The following is a 24,226-nucleotide window of genomic DNA, read 5'->3' on the forward strand; positions in this document are numbered from 1 at the left end:
TGTTCAAAGTAAGACTTACCTGGTTTCATTTCCAGTACATATAACCACACAAAAAAGTGTCTTGCAGATCCCCTGAATGTCACCTGTGTTAAATCAAGGAATATGCTGCGGATGAAATGATCATCAGTAGATGTCTAGCACAACACGGGTATCGTTGTTAATTGAAAACTGAATAAATGAGCTACTTTGACAGGGGTTGGAAGCGCAGCGGGGTGGTGCGGCGTTGAGGAGAGGCTGCTGTGCAGCTCTGCACTGCTGACAACTGCTGCCTGAGCGAGAGTGTAATTACCTCAGGCAGCTCTGAGGTGCCTCAGGCTGTGATAGTGTCCCTTCAGGTGGGACATAGGCTTTTGAAATGTCTCTGTGGCTTGTGCCCCACTTGCTGCAGTGAAAAATTGATTTTTCAGGATTGTTTTTGCTCAGACTGAAGAAGGAAGATTTATTACAGCATCACACCTAGCAGGCACCAGCCACACAAGCGTGCTCAGGCCTCAAGGCTAGTCCTGAGCAGATTCTCCCTCGATACGGCTGTTGCAGCTCTTGGCTTCTCCGCCCTGACTGTTTTACATGCAGATCCTCTCCCACTGCGCTTGTGTGACTTCCAATATAGATAGATGCAGGCATCTAAAGGGGTTTTGGTGGGGAGAGTGGGGGTGGTCCACCTGCACTCTGAAAAAACCTTCACTCAACTGTCATACAAACCTAATGGTGACTGAACTTAATGATGCTGTGATCCAAATGGGCTTTTTTTTATAGCTGTCTATGTGTATTAACACCTCAGGAACAACAGGATTCACCTACCCATAACAGCACTAAGTCATGTCTGACGTCCTGGAAGCAAAGCATTACCCATCTTTGCTTTGCTTGAGGGCTTTTGGTTGGTAGGAGGTCTCAGAAAGTGTCTCACACCATCCAAGGGTGTGAGGGCAGCACTGGCTGCCTTCTTTTAAATCCCAGAAGTAACATTTCACATAGCGTTGGCAGCTCCCAAGTTGTGCAGACCTTAAAGTTATTCTTGTCCAGCCCCAGGCCCTCTTCAGAAAGTAACAGGCTATGTACTCCCTTCCAAAACAGACACACGGGCCACTGTTCTGCAGATCAGAAAAAGCCAAGAAGGTCCTCCTGGCAGCCCTCCCCTTGCCTGCTGTGAGGAGCGCTTGCCAATGAAGTCAGATTTAGGCATTTGTTTTCTTCCGCAGCCTACAACTGCCTAATGCCTGTAAGAGCTCCCCGACAGTCATGCCAGGTGCTTATGACTCAACTGCATCAGCTATAGGACAAGAAGTACTGCACAGAAAGAGCTGGAAAATGTATTGGGGCAGCAACACACTGCTTAGGACACTTACTTGGGAATAGGACATATTTTGGTCTCTTTCATTTGGTCTGGTTTTATATTCGATGCATGTTTCTAGTGAGCAAGGGAAAGAACCCATTGGTCTCTACCTTTTGGCTACAGAATGAGTCTCTCTCATATTTTTTCCCTCCACGCTCCTCTATAAGACAGCTGTAAAAAAGGCTCCCACCTAGTTTAGAAGACAGGGCACTATGTAAGCTTCTGATAGAACAGTAGACTGGGCACTATCCTGGAAGAAGGAAGCCTGACCACTCTCAAGCTGAGGAAGATGTGATCTCTTCCATTTCCTGAGTGAGTATTTTTAAGCTCTCGCATAAGGAGGAAGGACAAGTGGGGTGAATGGGTGAACTACACTATCGCACCATTCCCTTCTCTAGCTTTACCCAAGCATTAAGAGAAAGTATCTTGCTTGGTTCTTTCAGAGAAGTGTACTTTCAAGGAATGGAGCATGTGGTTGGTGCTGGATAATTCCCTGCACAGAGATATGTGTGGTAGTTATATGGGACCTTGCTTCACTTGCCTGTGTCCTTAAAGTCCTCCCAGACTTGCTGGCTCAGCATGTTCCGCAGCCTGTTTTGAAATATGTCCTGTGTTTGCCAGTGTGCTTTCCAGGGGCAGGCATCTCTCTGGGATCTGTCTAGCACGGCAAAGACTGTCTTTTGAACACTTAGGTTGATCTGCTTTCCTGATTCCTGCAAACATCACCTGTAACTTCATGTCTGCAGTAGCATCAATGTCCAAAGACTGTGCAGGAGAAAAAAGAGTTCAAGAAGCATAGCTCCCGAGGCTGATTTTAGCTATGAAGCTAATCTTATTCACAGGCCACCGAACAAACATAGAGCGCAAGTAAGAGAGAGTTTACCTTGAAACCAAATTCCCTTTTGTGATGACTCTTGTGCAAGGAGATGCTCCTCCTGACTAGAGAGCCGTGGTCTGCTCTTGAAAAGCCCTGTGCATCCAGCCTGCTGCAGGGAGGGGGTAAAGCAGCAAAGCAGGGGGTGACGCTGTGTAACATTGCTTTACTTCTGGGAACCACTGGTTGTGCAGCTCAGTGCATTGACTTCAAAGAAGAAAGGACTGGATGAATTGGGAATTAAAAAACAATAATCACAGCATGTCTTAAACAAAAAATATATATTATTCACATCTCCAGGAATAATTTATAACTAACAGAATGTAGCGTGTTATTTCATTACCCATTGCTTAAAATGTGGACGGATTCTTAAAACTGAAGCTGTTAACATATTTTTTAAATAAATCTTAATTAGGAGGAAAACTGGATCATCTGGACTTCTCTGAAGCAGGTAAAGTAAAACACTTTTTATTTCAAGAAATATTGCTTCTAGACTTTCCCGAAGCCAGAATTGTACTATAAAAGTATCACAGAAATATTATACAAGATTTAAAAACACAGTCTGCGTCCTAGTAACTTAAAACCTATGTACAAATAACATCATTCATGACCATAAATACGTTTTTCTATCAATCAGCCCATGACACATACATCAGATAAAGAGCTAGTAATTTTAACATATTTACAGAGTCCATCAAAAAGACTGCTTCTTAAAATTATTAAAATCCTACGAGAAGAATCTCTTTTAAAAAAAGTTTCAACTTAAAATACAATACAATGAATGTAAGTTTAACCTGCAGTGCTTGCAATAGCCAAAAAATACTCACTACACTAAATAAAATGTAACAGATAGGAAACACACCCGTGAATTGGACACTATGGAATTACATCTATTTGAGGTAATTCTCTTTTGTTGTTGTTGTGCTAATTACTTAGAAATTGATAAAAAAGCAAGGGAAGATATTAAGTTCTGAGTAATACAGGTTTTCAAAGTAATTTTTGTATCATACTTTATAAAATTTAACGTTTGGTAAAGTTCAAGAAAAAATTTAGACTATAACAACAAAAATTATCTAAACTACTTTTTTTACCTCATGTGCCTTTTGTATCTAAAATAATGCAAATCTGCTATGTTTTTATCATTCCCTTTAATGCCTGTTCAGAACAAAAAGTCTCAAAATGGTAACAATGCTTTCAAGATATTGTTCAGGATAATAAAAATCAGATGCGGTGACAATAACACATATGTATTGATGTAAACCTTTCTACCAGTATCAGGAAAAAAAAAAAAGTCAAAAAACCTCATGGATTTTTAATACTGACATTATCAACATATAGGGAAACAATCCAATTTAAACAAATCCTTCTACAGTTAACAATCATTAGCCATACCTTTCTGAGAGTAAATTTAATTAAAATAACAAAAACATGCGATATTTTTGCTAAAATAATATTCAAAGAGTCTGTTTCCACAATCCATGCTGTTTACCTTTCCTGTCAATCTATTTATTGGTTTCACAATTACATGAGACAATGAGCAAACTAACAACTTGTAAGGTATTAGATTCATAAACGGTATGGCATACAGATTTTAAAAGTGCATTTTACTTAAAAGCATGACATTATGAATTTCCAGTGGTTAAAATAATTTATGAAAAAGATACTATGCAGAAAGACTGGGTGGACTGAAACACTCATTCATGGTGGGATCATTTGGAAACAGAAAGTAACTTGAACATCCTCTTCAAAGAAATATTTCTTAGCTTTTGGAGAATGTGTTATTGCATTTGAAAGTTGGAACACTGTTTCTTTTCATTTAAAACTGGAAATCTTGCTTCCCAGTGAGGAGAATTACTGTGTAACTATGTGTGTGTGAATAAAAAAAATAAAAGTACACAGACAAAAACTGAACTGGGCTTGATAGCTGCAAAATATATCTACAATAAACATGGAATGTCAGTTGTCATGATTACCTTTATTAGTTTGCTAATAAGAAAAAGGAGAACTTATTTAATGGTTTACAACTTGATCTAATCGAAGGAGAGTGGAGCTGAGGCACTGCCTTCTACATTTAGGATTTTTGAAGTTTCCCCTGCAAGACTCTGTTCTGTTCTTTTTTGGGAAGTTCCTGTTTTCTGGGTGCTGATAGATGAATCCCTAACGGATACGTTTACAGCCTGATGAACAAGAGGTTCATCGGACCTTATGGGAAGATATATTTGATCTTCAAATATATCTTCCACAGCATCACTGTCCTGATGGATGTCTTTTTGAGGAATGCTGATGGGTTGTAGCATGAAGCTATGCCGGGACTCCAACTCTATCAAACCATTTCCACTGAAATCCATATCAAAACGGTCAGATTCTTTATTCTCCATCCATCTTTCAGCTTGATGATTATTTCTCCAGTGTGCGTCATTCAGACTACTTTTCTCAGGAATATCGTTGTTTAATTCAAGTTTCCTCTCCTGATTTAAATTCACCGTGCTCAAAGTGAGGGCTGTAAAGTCCGTTGGCACAATAAGCTGTAGCTCTTCTGCAGGCAGGCCGCTCGAATCTTCAGCAGATGTCATTTCCACCAAGGTAAACGGTGTGGATGATTCATCCCTGTCCCCATTGCTTCGAGCAGTGTTAGCCTTGTCTGTTTTGTTTTGCTGGTAGTAACTGTTCAGCAGTGCAAACATTCTATCTACATCCTTCAAGTAATTAGTCCAGTCAGCCAGACTAAGTCTATAGTTGTATCTGTATTCATATACACTCTCATCCACACTGTACAAGTCTTCCAGTCCTTGCCAGTTGATGTCGCCAGTGAAACTGGGCAGGTTAGCCCTCCCATCCATCCCATAACTGTCCTCTGTTGAAAGAAAGAATAAAGCCTAATGGTGAACACCAGCTTAAAAGTGCAAGCAAAGCTTGCGTGTGTGTTTCTACTTCAATTTGCTTGAAAGCACCACTATTCATAATGTATACAGCATAAAGTGTAAGACACTCCACATCTTCAGTCATCAGATTAATGCTCCTGGCCTCAGGTGTGTTCACAGCTCCTGCTACACACACAGCAAGAAACCTCCTGTCTCCTGATACATTCTTGGACTGAGTAAAAAAGAAAAAATCTGATCTAAAGGGCTTTGTGATGACATTCAGAGATAAGGCTTTCCTCTGATATTTCAAGGCTGGAAAGTTGTTTCAATGCACAAATAATACATTCACCTTCCCTGAATATGCAATAACTGCACAATGGTTAGGCACAAAAGACGGGAGTAACTCTGAAAGCCACTGGTGACCTGAACTTCAACAATGCCCACAGGAATCTGGTTCCTGGGTAGCCTGAGACATACGGTCTACAAACCAACCAGCCACATTTAATTTAATCGGTGATAGCCAAAGCTAGTTTCTTTACTTACTTTGTAAATGTACTTTTTAATTTACATGGAACAATTAGGAGAAGTAAAAGCTGTAAAAACTTGATGTGAATTAATTTATAGAACTGCAACACTCTGTAAAATAGTGCTAAAATATGCATACATATAGAATCTTCTAAAGGTTTTATTTTTTTTTTAAAAAAGCTTTTAAAGAAAATATCTAACAGCTTTATCAAATAGTAAATCTGAATAACAGGCATAGATCTGAGCGTATAAGTAGCGATGGAGCTGCATTTTATATTGACCACAGCCAGAAAAAGCAAAGACATGAAGGAAACCCATTTCCAAAAGATTTTTAAGTCACTATAGTGACTGTAGTGACTCACATTATCAGCTGTAGTGTGAAGCCCATTTTATATTGACAACTAACGCTGAACACTAATATTTCATTTAATTCACTGCGCAGACTGTGGTCAGTCCAAAGATTTCATCAATCAAGTGGACTACAAGGAAAAACTAATCAGGTATTGCAAAAGCCTGATAAGTATAAAATTTGTCCTTATAAATGATGTAGGCAATATTTAGTAATTAATTCACTCAGATGACGTGATTCTGTTTCTGAAAATTGTAGAGGCATGTAGGCTAGTAGCAATTACCTTGGAAGCTTGAGTAGCTATAGCCCAACAGCATGAACTGAGCACAAATATTTATCTGTATTGAGCCCTTTATCCTTACAGTGGGTTCTTGGCATCTCCATTAAGTTGTTTGCGTTTTAACTTGCCCTTTCTCATTACTTGAGTGAAACAGAAGATACAGCTTGTATCTATCATAGCTTGTACTCTCTGCTCCTTTTCTAGCTTGGGATTTCACAGTGGAAAGAATTTCTCCAATATTTAGTCCATCATGTGGGAAGTCAAAAAAATGCCATTATGGTCAGAAAAAACCTTGAGATTTTCTTCTGATGAGGGACCTTATTCTGCTCTCACCAAAGGGAGAGCACTTTCCTTACGTGGAAACACCTGAATCTTTGCTCTTGATATTTTTTTGCTTATTACAACAGCTGTAAATACTTTAGAATGTAAAATTTAAATATCTTATTTTTTAAAGGAAGTTCTAGAAATACTTTTTTTATTGCAAACACTTGGCAAACTGCCTTTTACAGGAAGCAACACAAGCTTTTTGGATTTGGTAGGACAGCTATGACAGAGTGTCTTCTTTTTTTTCCTGAGGTAGACAAGAGAAATTAAATCATGGCATGGCCACATGAGAGCTATCTTCATAAGTCAAATTATGAATAATTTGTTTCCTGAAACAAAAAATAATTAAATACTGCAGAGGTTTCAAGAAAGAAGTCTTACTATTCCAGTGCTTAGAGGCATAAAGGGCTCTAGAAAACATCATAGGAAGGGATGTATTTTTGAGGAATTTAGTCACCAAACCCTCTAAGAGATGAACCACACTGCAAAAGCAACAATAATTAAATTTTGCTGCGTTACTGTTTGTATCGATAGTTTAATTTTTTTTTCTTTGCCAAATCAGAGTCTGTACAGGAAAACAAACTGCTGTAGCCGAAATTGGTTGGTATGTGACGGTGGAAACTGAAACAGGAGTGCCGCCATTTGACCAGTAACAGATTTGGGGGTGGACCAGGGCAGCAGGAGGCAAAGCAGGAGCCAGAAAGGTGCCTTTGGACCCACAGGAGCCTCTGCTGCCTGTCCCAGGTGGTGGGTCAAAGCATTGAGCTGAGCAAGCCAGGCTGGCATGGTGGGCAGCAGGGAAGTCTGGGGACCAGCACAGAGGAGCAGGGCTTCTCATCAGCTTCAGCAGCAGGGCAATGGGGCTGTGCTGCAGGGAAGTAATACCAGCAAGGAGTTTGCCATACTCCTAGAAAATGTCTCAAAGACTGAGTAAGAGCTGCATGGTCCTCCATGCTGGATCTATTTTTCCCCCTCTAAGTGTGGCACTGTTTCTGCAGTCTCAGAGTTTCACAGCTGGAAAGGCACTGGGAATTGCTCCACAACCTTCACATCAAGCAGAAAAAAATAACTTGTTTAAACACATGGGACAGAGATAACTTGTATTCATATATGTTAAACAAATAGGAAAGCAAAGTCTTAAGGTCCTAGAGCTGACTGTATGTTGGTTGACTGAGCAAGCGTGAAAAGCTTCCCACTGAAATTGAAGTATGCAGGGGGGAAGGAGAGAGGAAAGAAAAAGTTTCCCCCTGTAAGAAATCTTATTACAAATAGGTGTGAAACAGTAAAGTGCACGAGTTGCATTTGAGTAACAGCATGGCAGTGATATCCTCAATCAATATTTTGGAATTTCTCAGCTATGTCATAGACCCAAAAGAAAGAAAAGTTGTTGCTAACTGCTCACAGCAAAACTTCTTTAGGTTTTTTTTGGTTTTTTTTTTTTTTTTTTTTTTTGGGTGTGTGTGTGTGTGTGTGTGTGTGTGTGTTTTTTTTTTTTTAAAATCATACCCTGGAGTCCCGTGATACCATCCGTGGCTGTGTTCTCTCAAAACTAATAAAAGATTTGGATATATCTCCACTGAGACTAAAGTAGGTACAATCAGCTTCTTGGTGGCTTTGAAAAACCTCAGACAAGCAGGAGAGGAGAGAGGAGTGTGCAATTCCCACATCTTGTTATAAACCATGTCTGCAGAGCCATGTTCTGTCCATCAAAGGACACAAGTGGTACCAGTTCTTCTGTGCTGAAGCTCTGTGTTTTAAGCAAACAGCAAACAGCACTATACTGGCTGTTTCCATACAGGCCAGTTGTCTCAGTATTGTACTTGCAGCACAGGTTGTGTTGCACTAATACAGGGCATTTTGAACTGAAAACAGATCTGAATAGAGAAACTATCTGAAGGAAGCCTAAGGGATAGTTCAGATGACTTAGAAACATAGGGTTTTTCCTTTCTTATTCTACTGGTTTCTCTGCAAGCATCAAGAAAAGGATCCTTTTAGAGATCATTTTAATGATTCCTGAAAAATGGGGTTTATTAATTTAACAAAATTCTTTGTTTTAGAAAAGAAAACATATTTCCACCAAGGTGGGTTTGAACCATAATGTTGAACCCAGGCATCTGTGTATATTGAGAAACTGGGTGTCTGAAATGTAATGGTACAAAGCACTATCATTTGTATTATACTATACCTGCTATTTATCCCAGTAGCATAATGTTTATTGACTTGGTATTATCAGAAATTAAAATGTTTTTATTACTAAAGAATGTAGCAAGATATAATTTAAAGATTAATCCTGTGTGTTGTACTATTTCATGCAATCCTACAATTCAAAAATGCCATTACTGTTAGACTATAGTTAAAATGAGGAATGCCTGCAAGGACATTTTCTAATGAAAGACTTAAAAGCACAACTACAGGGATTACTTTCTATTGTTGTAGTAGCCAGTTCCCACCAGGCTGTAATGAGCAATGAAAACAATTGGGATATAACAAAGCTTATAATTTTTCTAGATCACAAAACTACTTAAATGAGAAAATACAAAATTGGCTGCAAGAAAAAATTAGCTGCTTAAATTGGAGATCTATAGAACATTGAAAGACATTATCTTAACTGTTCCCTGACTGCTGGGAGCTAATGACAAGCTTTTTTTCAGAGGACCCTATGAAAAAAAGTTTTATACAGACTGGCATAGTCCTTGGACCCAGTTTACTTCTTAGGTGAACAATGTATATCAGGGACTACTCCACCAAAGCACATGGAGATGAAAATGTATACAATGGATATGTTATGGAAAGGTATCAAGTCTAAGTATGGCTTTTGACAGACTCATTTGTTTTTCACCCTGAGTACAAGTATTGCTCAATGAACAGCAAGTGCAGTACTGTTAAGATCTGAGGTTTTCCAGTCTCTTCAGGATTTTGCTTTATGCTTGACTGTTCCTCCACCAGGAGAAACTGGGCTCTGCATGATGAACATGTAGGTACAGTAAGTAACTTGCAAACAAATAAATATACTTGCAAACAGCAGTCTTTCACATGTTCCAAGTGTTCAAGCATTAGGTATAAAAAATCTCACCTGGTGCCCTTCCTCAGTTCAGGTATTACAACTTTTTAAAGAAATTTTGTTTCATGCTGTGTGATCTGTTCTGAGAGCTTTGGCCCTCCTAGCCCAAAGGAGTCTCATCTTTCTGCCACACGTATATTGAACTGTCTCCTGCTGGCCTCTGAGCACTTGGTGCTCATATTGAGCACTGCTTTTGCTTAAAGCAACATCTGGTAATATTTCCTATAGACAGTGAGAAGATTTTACTTTGCTTCCTTAGGTTTGATTAGGCTTTTGGGATACGTATACCTCAGAAAGCTTTTTAAGAACCTTTTGTTTACGTTTCAAGAGCAACTGTACAAACTTCCTAAATAAAACAATCAAAAAACCACAACCACCAACCCATCCAAAATCAAATCAATAACAGGAAAACAACCCCAAGGAGGTGGTTCTTCTTGTGTCATTTTTCCTACATAAACATCTAAGAAATACAGGCATGAAACACGAGTTGTATGAAGTCTTGCTATGACAATGAGCTACGTTAAATGCAGAATGGTAAATCTAAAAAACAATGGCCAAGTTCAGTGTAGAGTAGTTAGAAAATGCATGCAGCAAAAGCTATGCTGTGTGCAACATGGCAGGATACAGACATTAGTTGAAATGGACTGGAGTCATGCAATTATTTGGAAAGAAGCTGCTGAGGAGAACAAAAAAGTGTGGATACCTGTGTGGATCATAGCTTCCTCCATCTTTATTTCCTGATATAGGAAAATACAAGAGTAACTTTTGTTAGTGTTTAGAATTTGTAAAACCATTCACAATGTAGTTTTCCATGCACAGCATCTAATTCCTAAAAAGAAATGTACTGTGTTAAATAAAGACAGAGCTGCTGTCCAACAAAGATTTCCTGGAAGTTTTATATAAAGAACTGAAAAAGCACAGTTTCTAAAAAATAATAACCCCCCCCAAACAATTAGATATTGTCAAAAAGAGAAACATTTGTAGCTGAAGAAAGAGATACAAAGATGCAACACTGCAAATTATGTAGAATAGAATATTCCTGTGGAAAAAAAAATCACAATATTCAATCAACCAAAGTTAAGTGCAATGAATTCCAGAGTTATGCAGTATAAAAAGCAGCTATCTTTGTACTCAGAGACTTTTGTAAAGAAATATTGTTTTACTCAAAAATGGAGGAGACTACTTCTGATTAGAAGTTTGCAATGTTAAGTCTCATTTGTGGTGTAGAGCCTGAAGTTGTTCATATAAGCAGACAGCAGTTGGAATAAGCACAGGATTCAATACCTCACTTGCTACTGGGAGGCAAAAAATAATGAAATAAACCCTGCAACAAAGAAAAGAGTTATGACTATGAAGATCTGCATATGCTTGTTATCAATTAGTTCAGATAATGTCATAAAATTTCTGCAGCATTTCTGTCAAATGTTGTTGTTTCCCATCAATATCTGTCTAGAATAACCTGTGCAAATGTGCAAAGAAGCTTCCTGGTCATGCAGTTGTGCAGGATGGTGTAAGTGGACCGTTCCAGACTATTTAGAGCAGCACTTAGGAGAGTGACACTTCATGGATACAATTAGTACCTAAGCAGATGAAATAAAAAAAAACAAAATGGAAATAAACACTTCTGTTTTTCTTGTACCTGTTTCAAGTCCCTTTGGCCTCGGATTGCACTGTTTATAACCTTGACAACTTCGCAGTTCCATTAGCTGTATGTGTAATTGATTCAAAATGCCTCTTTCCACTGTGTGTACTGTATTCGTCAGCTGAGAAAAAGAGGAATGGAGGGAAAAAATACTTGTTAACAGAAATAAAAAAACCCTAGAGGAGTCTGATGAACAACATTTTGTAACAGGGAAAGGGGTTTACCTGGTAGGGATCAGTGTTCATATCAAAATATTCCAAGAAGCCAGTTGCAAATTCACAAAAGAGAAAATTGTGGGTGTCATTAACTGTTCGTAAACACCAGTAAGTGTTGTTATTCGAGCTTGTGCAAGCACAGAAAGAGCCCACTGTAATTAAAGAAACAAGTTATTAGTTTTCAGTGAAAAAAAATATGCTTGTTTCTTCTACTAGTGAAACTTCATAGATATTCACGTACTTAAATTCTAGATCAATTTACAGAAAAATCTATTTGAAAAATATTAGATTCTCATCTACAGCAGAATAAATGTTGCTAAAGTAGTTTTCACAATCTTATAGTTAATAAGAGCAGAATACAGTGAATCCTATAATTAATGAGACCTGATGAAGTTCAACAAGGCCAAGTGCAAGGTCCTGCACGTGGGTCATTGGGTCAACCCCCAGTACCAATACAGGCTGGGTGGAGAATGGATTGAGAACAGCCCTGAGGAGGACTTGGGGTGTTAGTGGACAAGAAGCTCAACATGGCCCAGCAATGTGCACTTGCAGCCCAGAAAGCCAACGGAATACTGGGCTGCATCAAAAGAAGTGTGGCTAGCAGGTTGAAGGAGGTAATTCTCCCCCTCCGCTCTGCTCTTGTGAGACCCCATCTGCAGTACTGCCTGCAGCTCTGGAGCCCACAACATAAAAAGAACATGGACCTGCTGGAAGAAGTGCAGAGGAGGGCCATGAAGATGATCAGAGGGCTGGAACACCTCTCCTGTGGAGACAGGCTGAAAGAGTTGGGGTTGTTCAGGCTGGAGAAGAGAAGGCTCCAGGGAGACCTTATAGCAGCCTTCTAGTACCTAAAGGGGGCTTATAAGAAAGTTGGGGACAGACCTGTAGTGATACGACAGAGGGTAATGGTTTCAAATCTGAAAGCGGGTAGATTTAGATTAGATTTTAGGAAGAAATTCATTACTGAGGGTGGTGAGACACTGGAACAGCTTGCCCAGAGAGGTTGTGGATTCCTGGAAGTGTTCAAGGCCAGGTTGGATGAGGCATTGAGCAGCCTGGTTTAGTGAAGATGTCTCTGGCCATGGCAGGGGGGTTGGAATTAGAGGGTCTTTATGGTCCCTTCCAAACCAAATTATTCTATGATTCTCTGTTCTGTTCTGAGTTATATGCAGTTTATTGGGATTGAGCAGAATTCAGACAAAAAAACCCCAACACAAATCCTGATCCTTAAGATTTGTACACAGGATTCATTGGAATTGCTTATATGTGTAAGGATACTGTTTCTCCCAAAAGTAAGTAACTTTAATGTGGTAAAGCCTCATTTTAAGCAGCTCTCCCTTACTGGCCTGGGTTTTCCACTTTATTATTTTGAACTGCAATCCCTCATTTTGTTTATTTGATACACAAATAAGAGGAAAGTTGAATCATTTGGTCCAGCCTTTGTAAGGCAATTCCAAGCAGTATAACTGGATTACACCTTGTTTTCACTTTTGAACCTGGGGAAACCTAGAGCAGGATTCCACTCCAGACTGAAGACACCTGGATCCACGTGGCATAGTGATGGGAGCACCTGTAGAGCAGACCTGGGTATATTGTGTGTATAATCTTGTTCTGCCAGCAGCAAAGGCTGTAGGAAAGGTATCTATTTCTTAATTTTCAAACAAACTGTTAACGAAGTTTTACTGTAAAATAATGTCTCTTTAATTCCAATAATAAGATATTAATATTTCCTTAGAATTTTATTTAGATTTATTTAGTTTTGCTGTTAGAACTATGACCAGCTGTAAGACTACTGATGTTTTGAACAAACTTCATAAAAATAGTAATGGTATTATAACATATCAGATATTAAGTTATGGACTGCATTGAAGGGACGTTTTTTTACCCCATGATTGTTACTGGAGCACGTAACTGTTACTCCACAGTTAAAAAGTAATAAGCCATTTTAATCATTGTCTTTAAAACAAAACCCATGCATATGTCTACATTAGGTACATCTTAAAATGTAAAAAGCATGTTAGCAGAAGTCCTAGTGCAATCCAAACATATCACTAGGAGACAACTTCTTTCTCCAAATGAAAAATTATTCTTAACAAATTTTCTGCTTGGGTCAAATTTGTTATAACAATCATAATTTGATCTTGAAGTTTTTGAAAGTGAAGGTTTCAATCACTTTTCTTCCTCTACCACCAAAGATGAGAAAGGTATTGTTTTGTTGATGCTAAGTGCCAAAAAATGTTGAAGTATGCCTCAACAGCATAGTTTATCTATATACCTTGAAGTTTAAAGAAACTTAAAATGTCTTCTAGCTCTAATATTTTGTTCATATACACCAGGTGAATGCTCCACCCTTGTGATTATTAAATTATTTCAGAATATAAAAAAATGGGAATCATGGAAAGAATTCATAAGGGATAGTATCTGTATTTTTTTCATGATAAGGTGAATTATTTATGATGCACTTTGAAATCAAAATGATAAAAATAGAGTAGACCTTTTATGTGCTGAAGTTTGTCACAACATTAAAGGTCAAGTCCCAAAAAGGATTTGTGACAGTTGGAAAAATAAGGTTATTATTAATAATTGGAAACCCAATTAAAATTCCTATGAAATATTTGATCATCTTGATTTCCAAGAGATTACACAAATCTCAGTGGTTGGTTGTGAAAGTCTATGTTTTAGAGACCAACTCTCCTTTTTGTTTCTGCAGTATTTAGCATCAAGCATCTATTTAATTAATTCATAGCATCAAGTGCTAATTTCATATAAATAAGTAATGCAACAACTACGAGCATACTCAAGTGACATTCTTCATACTTCAGAATAAGGGCAGCAGCGGCATTACTAAGTGCCAGTTCTTAAAAAACCAAAATTCCTCATGAAGTGGAAACTGTAACACAGCAAAGGATAACCGAGATCATGTCTGCATGTGGACATAAGACTTACAGTTCCAGAACGGTGCTGTTTGCCAGTGGTTGTTATCGTGGGTAAAACACGTCAGTCCAGGAAGGCTACACTCATCTCCTTTCTTCTGGCGCTTTTTCCCCTTCCTTTCTTTCTTCCTTCTTCGGTTCTCTTTGAACAGCTGCAGTTTGCCATCCACTTCCTGTGCTGCTTCTCTGTTCAGAGAGAAAGTTGGGCACAGCTGACAGAAAACAGTCCCTGTTTGGTTAACAACCACACTAGCAGTTTTTACATCTTTCTGGCTTTTCTAAAGATGAGACGATGGGAATGTGCCCTTCTTCTAGCTTAGTTTCCACCCCACCTGTTATGACAAGGTGTTCTCTTCAGTTAGCATGAGAAATTATGTACTGTTGTATTTAGGTTTAACTGGATCATTTTAATAATCATGAGGTCAATCAGAGTCTGAAATTATTATCCATAGACTTTCACAAGTCTGTCCAAAACTACTTCAGGATTTTTGTCAGAGCTTGTTATATGCAACCTTCTCTTTCCCTCGTCTCCTCCTTTCCTCTCTCAGCAAAAAAAACCCCAAATTATATTTGTCCAGCCATCAAAAGCCAGCTGAGGGAATAATAGGACAGTAACAATCTTACTTGAAGGGATGAAGATGGCTCTTGAGTTTCTCTTGGGCCTTTACCCCTTTCTCTTTGTTGTAATAGCTACAGGGAAAATTAATAGGAATTATCAAGTCATGAAACAATTTTCAACACAAAACCAAATCAGAAACATACCATCTTTGACATTTTCTTAGGGAACTATACAGAATGACTTACGATTTTCACTTCCTTTAAAGAAGTTATATTGTGTGAGTGATCCTATGCTAGATTATAGCAGAACTACAGCTGGATTCAAATGTGTTAGTTGAATACAAACAAATTTCATCCTGAAGTTTTAATGTTTTCTTCTTTTGATTCACAATAGCTTTTACTCTTAAATGGGATCTAACTAAAATGAGTACCTACATTGGTTATAAATATCAATAAAGCTTATGTTCTTTCTTTTCCATCTCAAAAAAGCTTGGAAAATGCTTAAACCTTAGGAATTGGTGTAGCCTTTGGTGTTGAATGTCATCTTTCTTACCTCTGTTTACTACAATCACATTCATCAGGTTTTCTTCTTTTTAGGTGTCCTCTAACTTCCCTCAAATTCTTAATTTTGTCTTGGAGAGCTTCGATCTGCAGACAGTATTTCCGATTCAGAATTACTTTTTGCAAATGTAGCAGTGCAAAAACTTCACTCAGATTTTAAAATGCCTCTTACCTCCTTATCAATGTAAGCCTTGTGGTCCTTCCAGGCTCTGGCGGATTGGTACAGCTCCCTCTCACAGTGAATAGTGTCATTTGGAAGAATAAAACATCTGTAGAATTGAGTTTAGCAAACAGGAACAAGAAGGTCAGTGGTTTCCTAGTTGCCTATCCATTTATTTTCTTTCTTCCAACATTCTTAATCAATTCTCTGTTATATTCTGTTAAGAAATAAGTAAACTCTATGATGTCTTAACATGCTGACTTATAATACTAATAATTGCTTTGATCTGTTTCCTCTGCAAAATAATAATGAAAAAAAATATTCACCCATGACAGATGCTCTGTGTCTGCTAAGCAAAAATGCAATGGCAATGCCATCTTGGAGGTTCTTAATCCAATCAGAAATGAAATTGAAACTGAAATAAAAATCTGTTCAGAATTTCAAGCCTCTTGTTAACCAAACATGTCATTGGTTATTTAACCACCAGCTGCTGAGTAATATATTCCTCTTGCCACATGAATGTGACCTATCTTCCAAGTATGCAAAATATTCAAGAACAGAACATACGGTCAATGGGCTGAAGATCAGTATAGACAATAAAGATCAATAAAAATCAAAGCTAGAGCAAAGAGTTCCAACAAGTGGTTAAAAAAAAGCCAAAATTCAAGTTAAAATGTGGTGCAATGACAAAAACATTCATACCAGTGTTTGAAAAAGCAGCTCTACCAAGAGGAAAAAACAACATGGAAGGCCAAGAAGGTGATAGAAAATCCAGCAGACTACAGGATGGGATTTCAAAGTCTCCATGCTGACAGATAGAAATTGTTTAATTATGGAAATATTCCAATTTTATAGACACAACCTTTCTTGGGTCCTCCTTTATCAGAACCCTTCTTTAAATTTTGAGAAGAATGGCAGAAAGGAACATGTAGATGCTTATCTCTTTCTATGTTACCCGTTCATGTTTTTTTCTTCACTCAAAGAATTCTGAAAGCGATACTGTTTTGAGTAGAAGTCAAAACATTTTATGGAGAAATAATAACTTTTCCAGAAAGCTATTTAAGGCTTTATTAATGCCACGGTTGGAAATCATCAATGTAAAAAAAAAAGGATAATTTTTACTTATTTGAAACTAACTTTCATGTTTTCCTCTTTTTTTTTTTTGTAAAAAAAAGAAGAAAAGAGAGACATTCTATTTATATTTTAAAAACAATAAAAAGGATAAACCAGAAGATTTTTGTTGCCTGCATCTGCCTGCCTTTTCAGATCAATCATATTAGCATTTTTAAACTAAAAAATATTTTAAGATTTTTGCTTTTTCATTCAGATTTAGTGTAGAGCTAAAACCTGAAATCTAAGCATCTTCCAGGATGGAAAAATGATTGCAGGTCTTTTTGCAGGTCTTTCCAGGGATAAACAGGTCTATACTGTCTTAGCTAACGTTAGTGGCTACAAAAAACTAAAAATTAAGAAGATGATGTAACCAATTTAATCTGTCCTCACGTAGAGTGTGATTTCAGTCATTTCAAATTTGGGCCTCTACGCTAAGCTGGTAGCCTAGACTTTATAAGAACAGCAGGAGTGTCAACTTCACAGGGTGAATAATCCATCAAAAAATGCATGTTTTGATACGGAGAATGAATCTCCCTCTGGAAATGCCTACTCCTACTCGAAAATAAACCCTAAACTAGATACCTCCCTTTAAAATACACACACTGAAGTTAAACTACTCCACCTACTAACAAATACAACTCAGGTTTATCTAAAATCTATCATAGTTTTACTTTCTTAAATACTGTTATTATGTAATCATTAAAAATGCAGAGACAGGGAGAATACAAATAGAAAACGAAGGAGATTTCCTTTTAAGGAAAAAACCACAGAAAAAGCAATCTTACTTGTGTGTCACTCTGACAGAGTTGGGTTGACCTATAGCATCAATGCCATCAGCGATCATTGCGTCATCGTCAGCACCATCAGCTTCCTCTGCTTTTTCCTTGTTTTCAGCATTGTGACGCTTGGTGATACTTTTGGTCTTTAACACCTGTAGTTCTTCCTCTTCCAGATTTATGTCATATATTTCACCTTCAAACTCCACAGACAAGGACCGGGTTTGGCGAGTATGAACAAATCGAGGTTTATATTCTGAAGCAGAAGAAATTCTCCCTGTTGCATGTACATGTCTACATGACCCGTGCCATGAACACAAAACATATTCCAAAGAGCAAGAATGCTGTTCAGTAAAAATGGCTTATTTTTTCTGTGGCTTTACAGAAACTTATTTAACGATTTTTTGATACGTTGGGACCCACACTTTCATGAGTAGCATGAACATTTGATTGCTTCAAGGTTTGCATTTCATGCCAGTCTGGCCTTATGCCATGGTTAGCATCTATATTTCCAAATAAAATCAGTATCTCAGAAATCAGATGTCTAAAAAGAGACATATGAAACAATCAGAGATAACAGGATTAGAAACCACTTCAGAAAATGAAACCATTCGGTACTGTGAAACAAGGTCACCACCTGTAAATTGGCATGTGATGCAAGTTGGAGTTATGCTTTAGAATAAATATGACTTTTTAAAAGGATAACATCTTTTACCTTTTAAAGATAAGAATTAAAAGGGCAAGAATCAATCATGTATCAATGTATAGATATCTATATGTATCTATATCTCTATATATACTTCAATACACATATCAACCATGTTTATGTGTACGAGTTATAGACCAGAAAAAACTTGCTGCGTAGAGCTACAGTGCGATTTCTTGTGTCACTTTTGTCTGTTGAAAGCTCTGAGCTTAGTAAGGTTACAGCTCTTTTAGTTACTGTGTATATGGGTTGTATTAACTATGGCAATTAAGTCTTTGAGGGTTCTTTAGTTACGTACGAGAATAACTCCGTTTGGGCTCAGCCTGGAAGACCTTACATTTTTTACTTCTTTTGCAATACGTACCTGTCCCAAATCAAGGCGATACAACTCACAGTCAATACCTCACCGAAGTGGTTGTAGTTCCATTTGTTACATCTCTGCTGAGCACATCTTTGTCACCTAACAGTTAATACTAATTCGCGCAGCAGAATAAAATGAGAACTGTAATAAAGGGCTGCCTTTGGCAGGTGGTGTCAGTTCTGCTGCAGTTTGTATGCCAGTGTCTTTGAAAGACTCACACTGAACTATTCCTGCAAGAATCTCTTAGAAGTGCAGACAGTGAGCCACATTCAACTCTTCATTCAAACCACTCTGTCCTAAACTGTTTCAGCAGTTGCTTGCTGTCAGGTGAAAAAAGGATTCCCAGTCAAATCAATGAAGACATCCATCTTCCCGAAGAGAAACCCCTTAGTTTCAAAGCATCTCTCTGATCTATAACCATATTACTTTTTTACAAAATAATGCAGAAAGATTCATAGGGTCAGATGGGATGGTTTCTGGTATTTTAACAGCCTCTGATGATACTACTTATTAATCAAGTGACTGAAAGAGTGGAATATATAAGCATCTTATCCAAGTGTCATCTAAAAATGGAGGCCTGAACTAGTTGTTCCCTTAATGATGTCTCATCATCGTGAGTCTTTCCCTGCTCTACTCAGAGGAGTGCTGTGGCAGATTTGGAGGAGGAGGGAAGAGGTGTAAGGATGTTGTAAAGGAGAAAAGCATAACAAATGGACTTATTCTGATGCTTCCTTCAGATGTTTCCTCCTTCACCCTTTCCCCAGTTTCCCTCTCCAAGTGACTTCCCCCATTCAGCCCTTGCTGATGCCCTAGCAACACCTCTTTCCAAGGTACACAGCAGGGATCGCCCCTTGAAAGTATCACTTGGAGGAACATGTCTCCAGTTTTGAGAATCGCCCCTGGCAGTCTGTGACGTAGTCTTTTCGGCAGAGGTCTCTCTGTACATGCTGTGAAGTTCCTTAGATCATACTAAACAAACGGAACAAATTATACCAAGGCAGCATTTTGTCTGAACAATGAGAAAACTCAAGACAGACGATATTGTGGTTGGACGTACAGAGAATACCAGGGATTCTTGTTCCCATCCAGAGTGGGGGAGGTTTTAAATCGGGAAATATTTTGAATTATACTGACAGTATTTTCTTATTTCATACGCATTTGTGCAGTGTCTTCTAACTTTTGCATTTCTCATATGACTTCGCTATCTTCCTGTTTTAAAGACCCGTCTTTATTTCATTCCCCAGTCTAGTATTCTAAACACAGAGAAGGAGAACGCAGCCTTGCTCTTGAACAAGTCTGAAATCCAGGCCCGCTTGTGCTGCTATAGCTACAGAACGTCATTTGCAGTGCGGGGCAGAGAGAAGAAAATGCTTGCTCCATTTAAATTCTCAGGTTTTTCCTTAAATAAATATTTTCCTTAAATAAAGAATGGCTTCTTAAAAAAAATAGGCTTCTTTTATAGAAGTCATTAGCAGAAACAAATCCAGGTACTGCCGTCCTAAGACCTTCCCGTCCAGCCCCTTCAGCCCGCGCTCCACTAGAGGACACTGCAATCCCACTCGTGTCCCCGCGGGGACCGCGGCCCCGACCCGCCGGGAAGCGGCAGCCGGGCGGTGCCGCGGTGCGAGGCCCGGCCCGGCGCGGCGGGGCCTGGGCTGCGCCCTGTGCCGGGAGGCGCCGGTGGGCTCCTGCGAGCGGCGCAAGGGAGCACTTGCGGTGCTCATCCCGGCGGGTAACGGCGCCGGCTCACGGCAGACGCCACCGGGCTGTCATGTCTGAGCAGCGCGATAGGTGGCACCAGAGCATCGCCGCCGCCACCGCCGCCGCCACCACTGCCACCCCCGCCACCACTGCCACCCCCGCCACCGCCACCGCCGCCACCACTGCCGCCCCCGCCACCGCCACCGCCGCCACCACTGCCACCGCCACCACTGCCACCTCTGCCACCACCACCGCCGCCGCCACCACTGCCACCGCCGCCACCACCACTGCCACCGCCGCCACCACCACTGCCACCGCCGTCACCATCACTGCCACCGCCGCCACCACCAGCCTAAAGACTATTCCTCACTGTCAGCCGAAGGATAAATACTGTTGTTATTGTTATTACAGAGGCAGGTATGTAGAACCTGACTGTCAATTACCAATATTTTCATTAGACATGGGGTGAAAGCAAGAGCATGCCAGGGAGCCCGCGCTTGGCTAGCCATTTCCCCTGGTGAGCCAGCGCTTGGCTAGCCATTTCCCCTGCTCTTTGCCTTGGAGTCCAAGAGAGCAGATAACACTTACTTTGCGCATTAGGGTTTCTCAAGAACTGCCTTTGATTTTTCCTTTGGGTCCTGCTGTGTCGGTAATCAGTGTCTCCACAGTTGCAGTCTCTGTCTTTACTACTGTATCCCCGGGAGTGTATGCTGCGGGTCCTTTTTCTGATGGCAAGTATGTCACTGGATACCTTACACTTGTGAATTCGAAGTTTGCCGGAAGCATCCTCTGTGCACTGCCACTTCTGTGAGAGAGAGACATGAAAACCATTTCCCAGCAGCCTTCCAAACCCCTGCTACTTTCAGGTGGACTGTAAAACAAGACAGGCAAATTTCTTTAAAGATTAAGCAGTCCCTTAAATAACAAACTGAGAAGGGAAACGGTTTAGGGACTAAATTCACTCACATTCTTCTCAACATCCCTCCCATTCTAGGCAGATAAAAGCTTAAATGAAATCACTGCAAATCTGCATAAAGAAATACAACCCAGCCATCAATAAATCAAGAGTATCTAGACTAAACACATCCCTGAAAGGAGCAAGTAAAAAGTCTTACTGAGCCACAGAGTACAGCTGTCAAGGCTGTTTTCACCAACTCTTTTTTTTCTCTGAAAAAACAAACTTTTTTCTTCGTTCTGTGACTTTGAATTTCTAACATGATTCAGGGGGAAATAAAAATGAAGATGAAGAAAAACTGGTTCAGTTGTAGGGTTCTTTGGAAAAAGAAGGGAAAACTATGCATGTGATTTATAGAAAAATACATAAACCACTAACAACACATAATTTATTTCCTTACCAGTGGCCAGAGTTAGGACCTGCGCCCTACTAAGACATGCCCCTGCAAACCATGCCACTCAGACCTGTAAACAGAGCTGGCTCTTTATCTTGTGCATGAGAAGGAAGGCTGAAAGCACATTACTGGCAGCCTGGCTCCCTACAGGCAGCAGCTGCAAGAGAGGGGAAGAACCTTAGGGACAGTAAACAAATACATTAGCTTGGATAAACTCTTTTGGATACCTAAGTCTTGAGATTTGTATCAGACTTGGGAGAAAAAGGTGCAGTCTGGAAGGATTACCTGTAAAAGGCATTATACATGTGCTGAATATCAGAGGAAGTGCGAGAGAACGAGAGGAAAGTTTTTCCTAGGTTGTCTGCACAGTATCTGTCTGATTTGGTTATCAACATCACTGAACAAGATGGAAGATTCCAGGTGATTTTTTCCAGTGGATCCCACTGTCTTCACATTTCAAATTAAAAAGCAACTGGGACTTTAATTTTCTTTCTACATTGAACTGTTTTAAAAAAGCTAAATACCATTTTTTTGAAAACATGGGTAGGTGCTGACAGATCAGAGTTCCTTTGCCTGTCCCAAAGCTTGCCATATATTCCACTTGTAATACCCTACACAAGCCTGTGAAGATTTCAGATCAGTTGTACCCTGAACAATAGAAAGAAATAGAAATAGCTATGTTTGTTTACAATTTTAATACAACTATAAATGACTATTACCCAGTGAGTTTTGTTCACTTTTGTATCTTAAGGTGCAACGAGCAGAGTTTGCATACAAAGCAATTAAGTTTGGTTGGATAGTGTAGAGAACAAAACTCAGTAATGCTATTGATAATTGGAACATTTCAGTTGCAGTTTCAGCGAAGTTTCCCTATAATGTATCCTTTTTTGGTTCCTGTGACTAAATAGCACAGCTTCTTTCCCTTGCCTCATTAATAATAGCAAGACAGTTAGATGCTGGTCCTAATGGACTTCCCAGCTTAAGTTTTGAAATGGACACTAATATCAGAGCACACACATTTCAGTAAGTCTCTTACATTAACCAGCGGCTGCTCTGGACTGTTTTGGGGGTGCTGTCAAGCTGACTAAAGAATGAAGAAAGAAAACAAAGCCTCAGGTAGATTTGCTGACCTGATAGCTTGAGGAGTGAGCCAATGTGGCACTGAACGGCAGCACCGTGAGAGCACTCTCTGGCCTAACACATGGGCTGAGCTAAAAGATGGATCCTGTGCTCAGAGACCTTGCCTGTGGATTGGCATAACTCTGATCCCAGAACAGTAAGCCATGTGTGAAAGGCCAATAGACTTGCACAAGCCCAACGACTGCCTGAAAAATTACACTTGTGCAGACTTTCAGTGTAAACATACACCTACAAGTGACAAGGTGACTTTCTACAAGTAAAGGTGTCTGAGAGCTATAACACTTTGCAGGATTTTATTCTGCAATAGCATGCGCACTCTTCCTACTGCAGCAAGAGAAGATTGCTACAGGATAAGAACTGACTGCACCACTATGTTTCCTGTGTTTATTGGGTACATGTTACATTTATAAACATATGGCACCAGTTTTTAATGGGTCTCAAAAGCACCATTTTAAAGTAAAGTAAGTATTCTCTTTGTCTAACATTAATTATAGCAAGAGGTTCCAGGAGTGGCTTCAATAGCCATTTAGATCTTTTTAAACAATATTATGACTAACATTGAAAAAAGACTCTGGGTCTACTACAACCCAGTAATAGTTCTCTGTTTAAAACAGGGATTAAATGTGATCCAGTTCCTCTTTCTTTTTGAACTCTACTTTAAAAAGTGTCGTTATAAAGATGCTTCACATTTCCAAGATGGAAATTCCAGACTAACTTTCCTGAATCCCTTCCCATGCCATCATAATCAGGCACTGAGCATACATTATGTAGTAAGTCATAATGGTCCTCCTTCTGCTCATCTTTAGATCTATAAAATGCACATAAAAGAAGATTCTGACTGATGCACTGCCCTTCCCCTCCTCTGTTTTCTACTTTCCTGCTTGCTATGAATAAAAACCCTATTCTTTGAAGTCCAGAACTATTAGGTTTGGTTTCTGGGTCCCCATTTCTCCATCAATTAAAAAAAATATTGGCACATACACAAATTACATGTGTCTTCATTAAATTTTAATTTGAATATGTTTTCTTATTTTCCTTATGTTTATTTTCCTTCCAACCATGATGTTTCACAAGACACCTAAGCTGATCTAACAAATCACTGTTGACATAGGAATACAGGTTAGTCCTTGCTTCTGGCTGCATCCTGACTTAGGGACCCCTGCACCGATTTATTCTCTCCTCAGTAGGAGAAAAAAGGAATAACTCAGATTTAAAAAGACAAAACTAATAGTAGAGAAACAGCAGGACCTTGCCATTTGGCTGCAACAAGCTGTTGTATCATTTCAGTCATGTTATGAAACTTAATCTGTGTTAGCCTTTCTCTCTGTCATTGACTCATCTTTGCTTTCTTTCATTTCATCACCTACCCTCCAGCAACTATTTTCCTCTCACATCAGCTCCCCA

At 39.2% G+C, this 24,226-nt stretch overlaps 1 protein-coding gene across 8 annotated transcripts in view; it reads right to left on the minus strand.

Annotated features, from left to right (window-relative positions):
- Positions 1-2,659: 2,659 nt before the first annotated feature.
- SULF1 (sulfatase 1) overlaps positions 2,660-24,226 on the minus strand; it is a 126,810-nt gene continuing 105,243 nt past the window's right edge. For 7 of the 8 annotated variants that reach the window (XM_080378674.1, XM_080378673.1, XM_080378670.1 and 4 more), the window contains 10 exons: positions 20,922-21,138; positions 17,575-17,821; positions 15,689-15,785; positions 15,509-15,603; positions 15,022-15,087; positions 14,411-14,583; positions 11,474-11,616; positions 11,247-11,370; positions 10,311-10,344; positions 4,880-5,061 (listed from right to left, as the gene is read on the minus strand). In XM_080378674.1, the coding sequence (XP_080234800.1) occupies positions 5,031-5,061; positions 10,311-10,344; positions 11,247-11,370; positions 11,474-11,616; positions 14,411-14,583; positions 15,022-15,087; positions 15,509-15,603; positions 15,689-15,785; positions 17,575-17,821; positions 20,922-21,138 (1,227 nt within the window). In that variant the 3' untranslated portion in view covers positions 4,880-5,030. Of the gene's footprint in view, positions 5,062-10,310; positions 10,345-11,246; positions 11,371-11,473; positions 11,617-14,410; positions 14,584-15,021; positions 15,088-15,508; positions 15,604-15,688; positions 15,786-17,574; positions 17,822-20,921; positions 21,139-24,226 lie in introns of all 8 variants that reach the window. The other variant, XM_080378677.1, reaches the window with a different exon arrangement.

This window comes from Falco punctatus (genome assembly GCF_963210335.1).
Source record: "Falco punctatus genome assembly, chromosome: 3".
NCBI classification, from domain to species: domain Eukaryota; kingdom Metazoa; phylum Chordata; class Aves; order Falconiformes; family Falconidae; genus Falco; species Falco punctatus.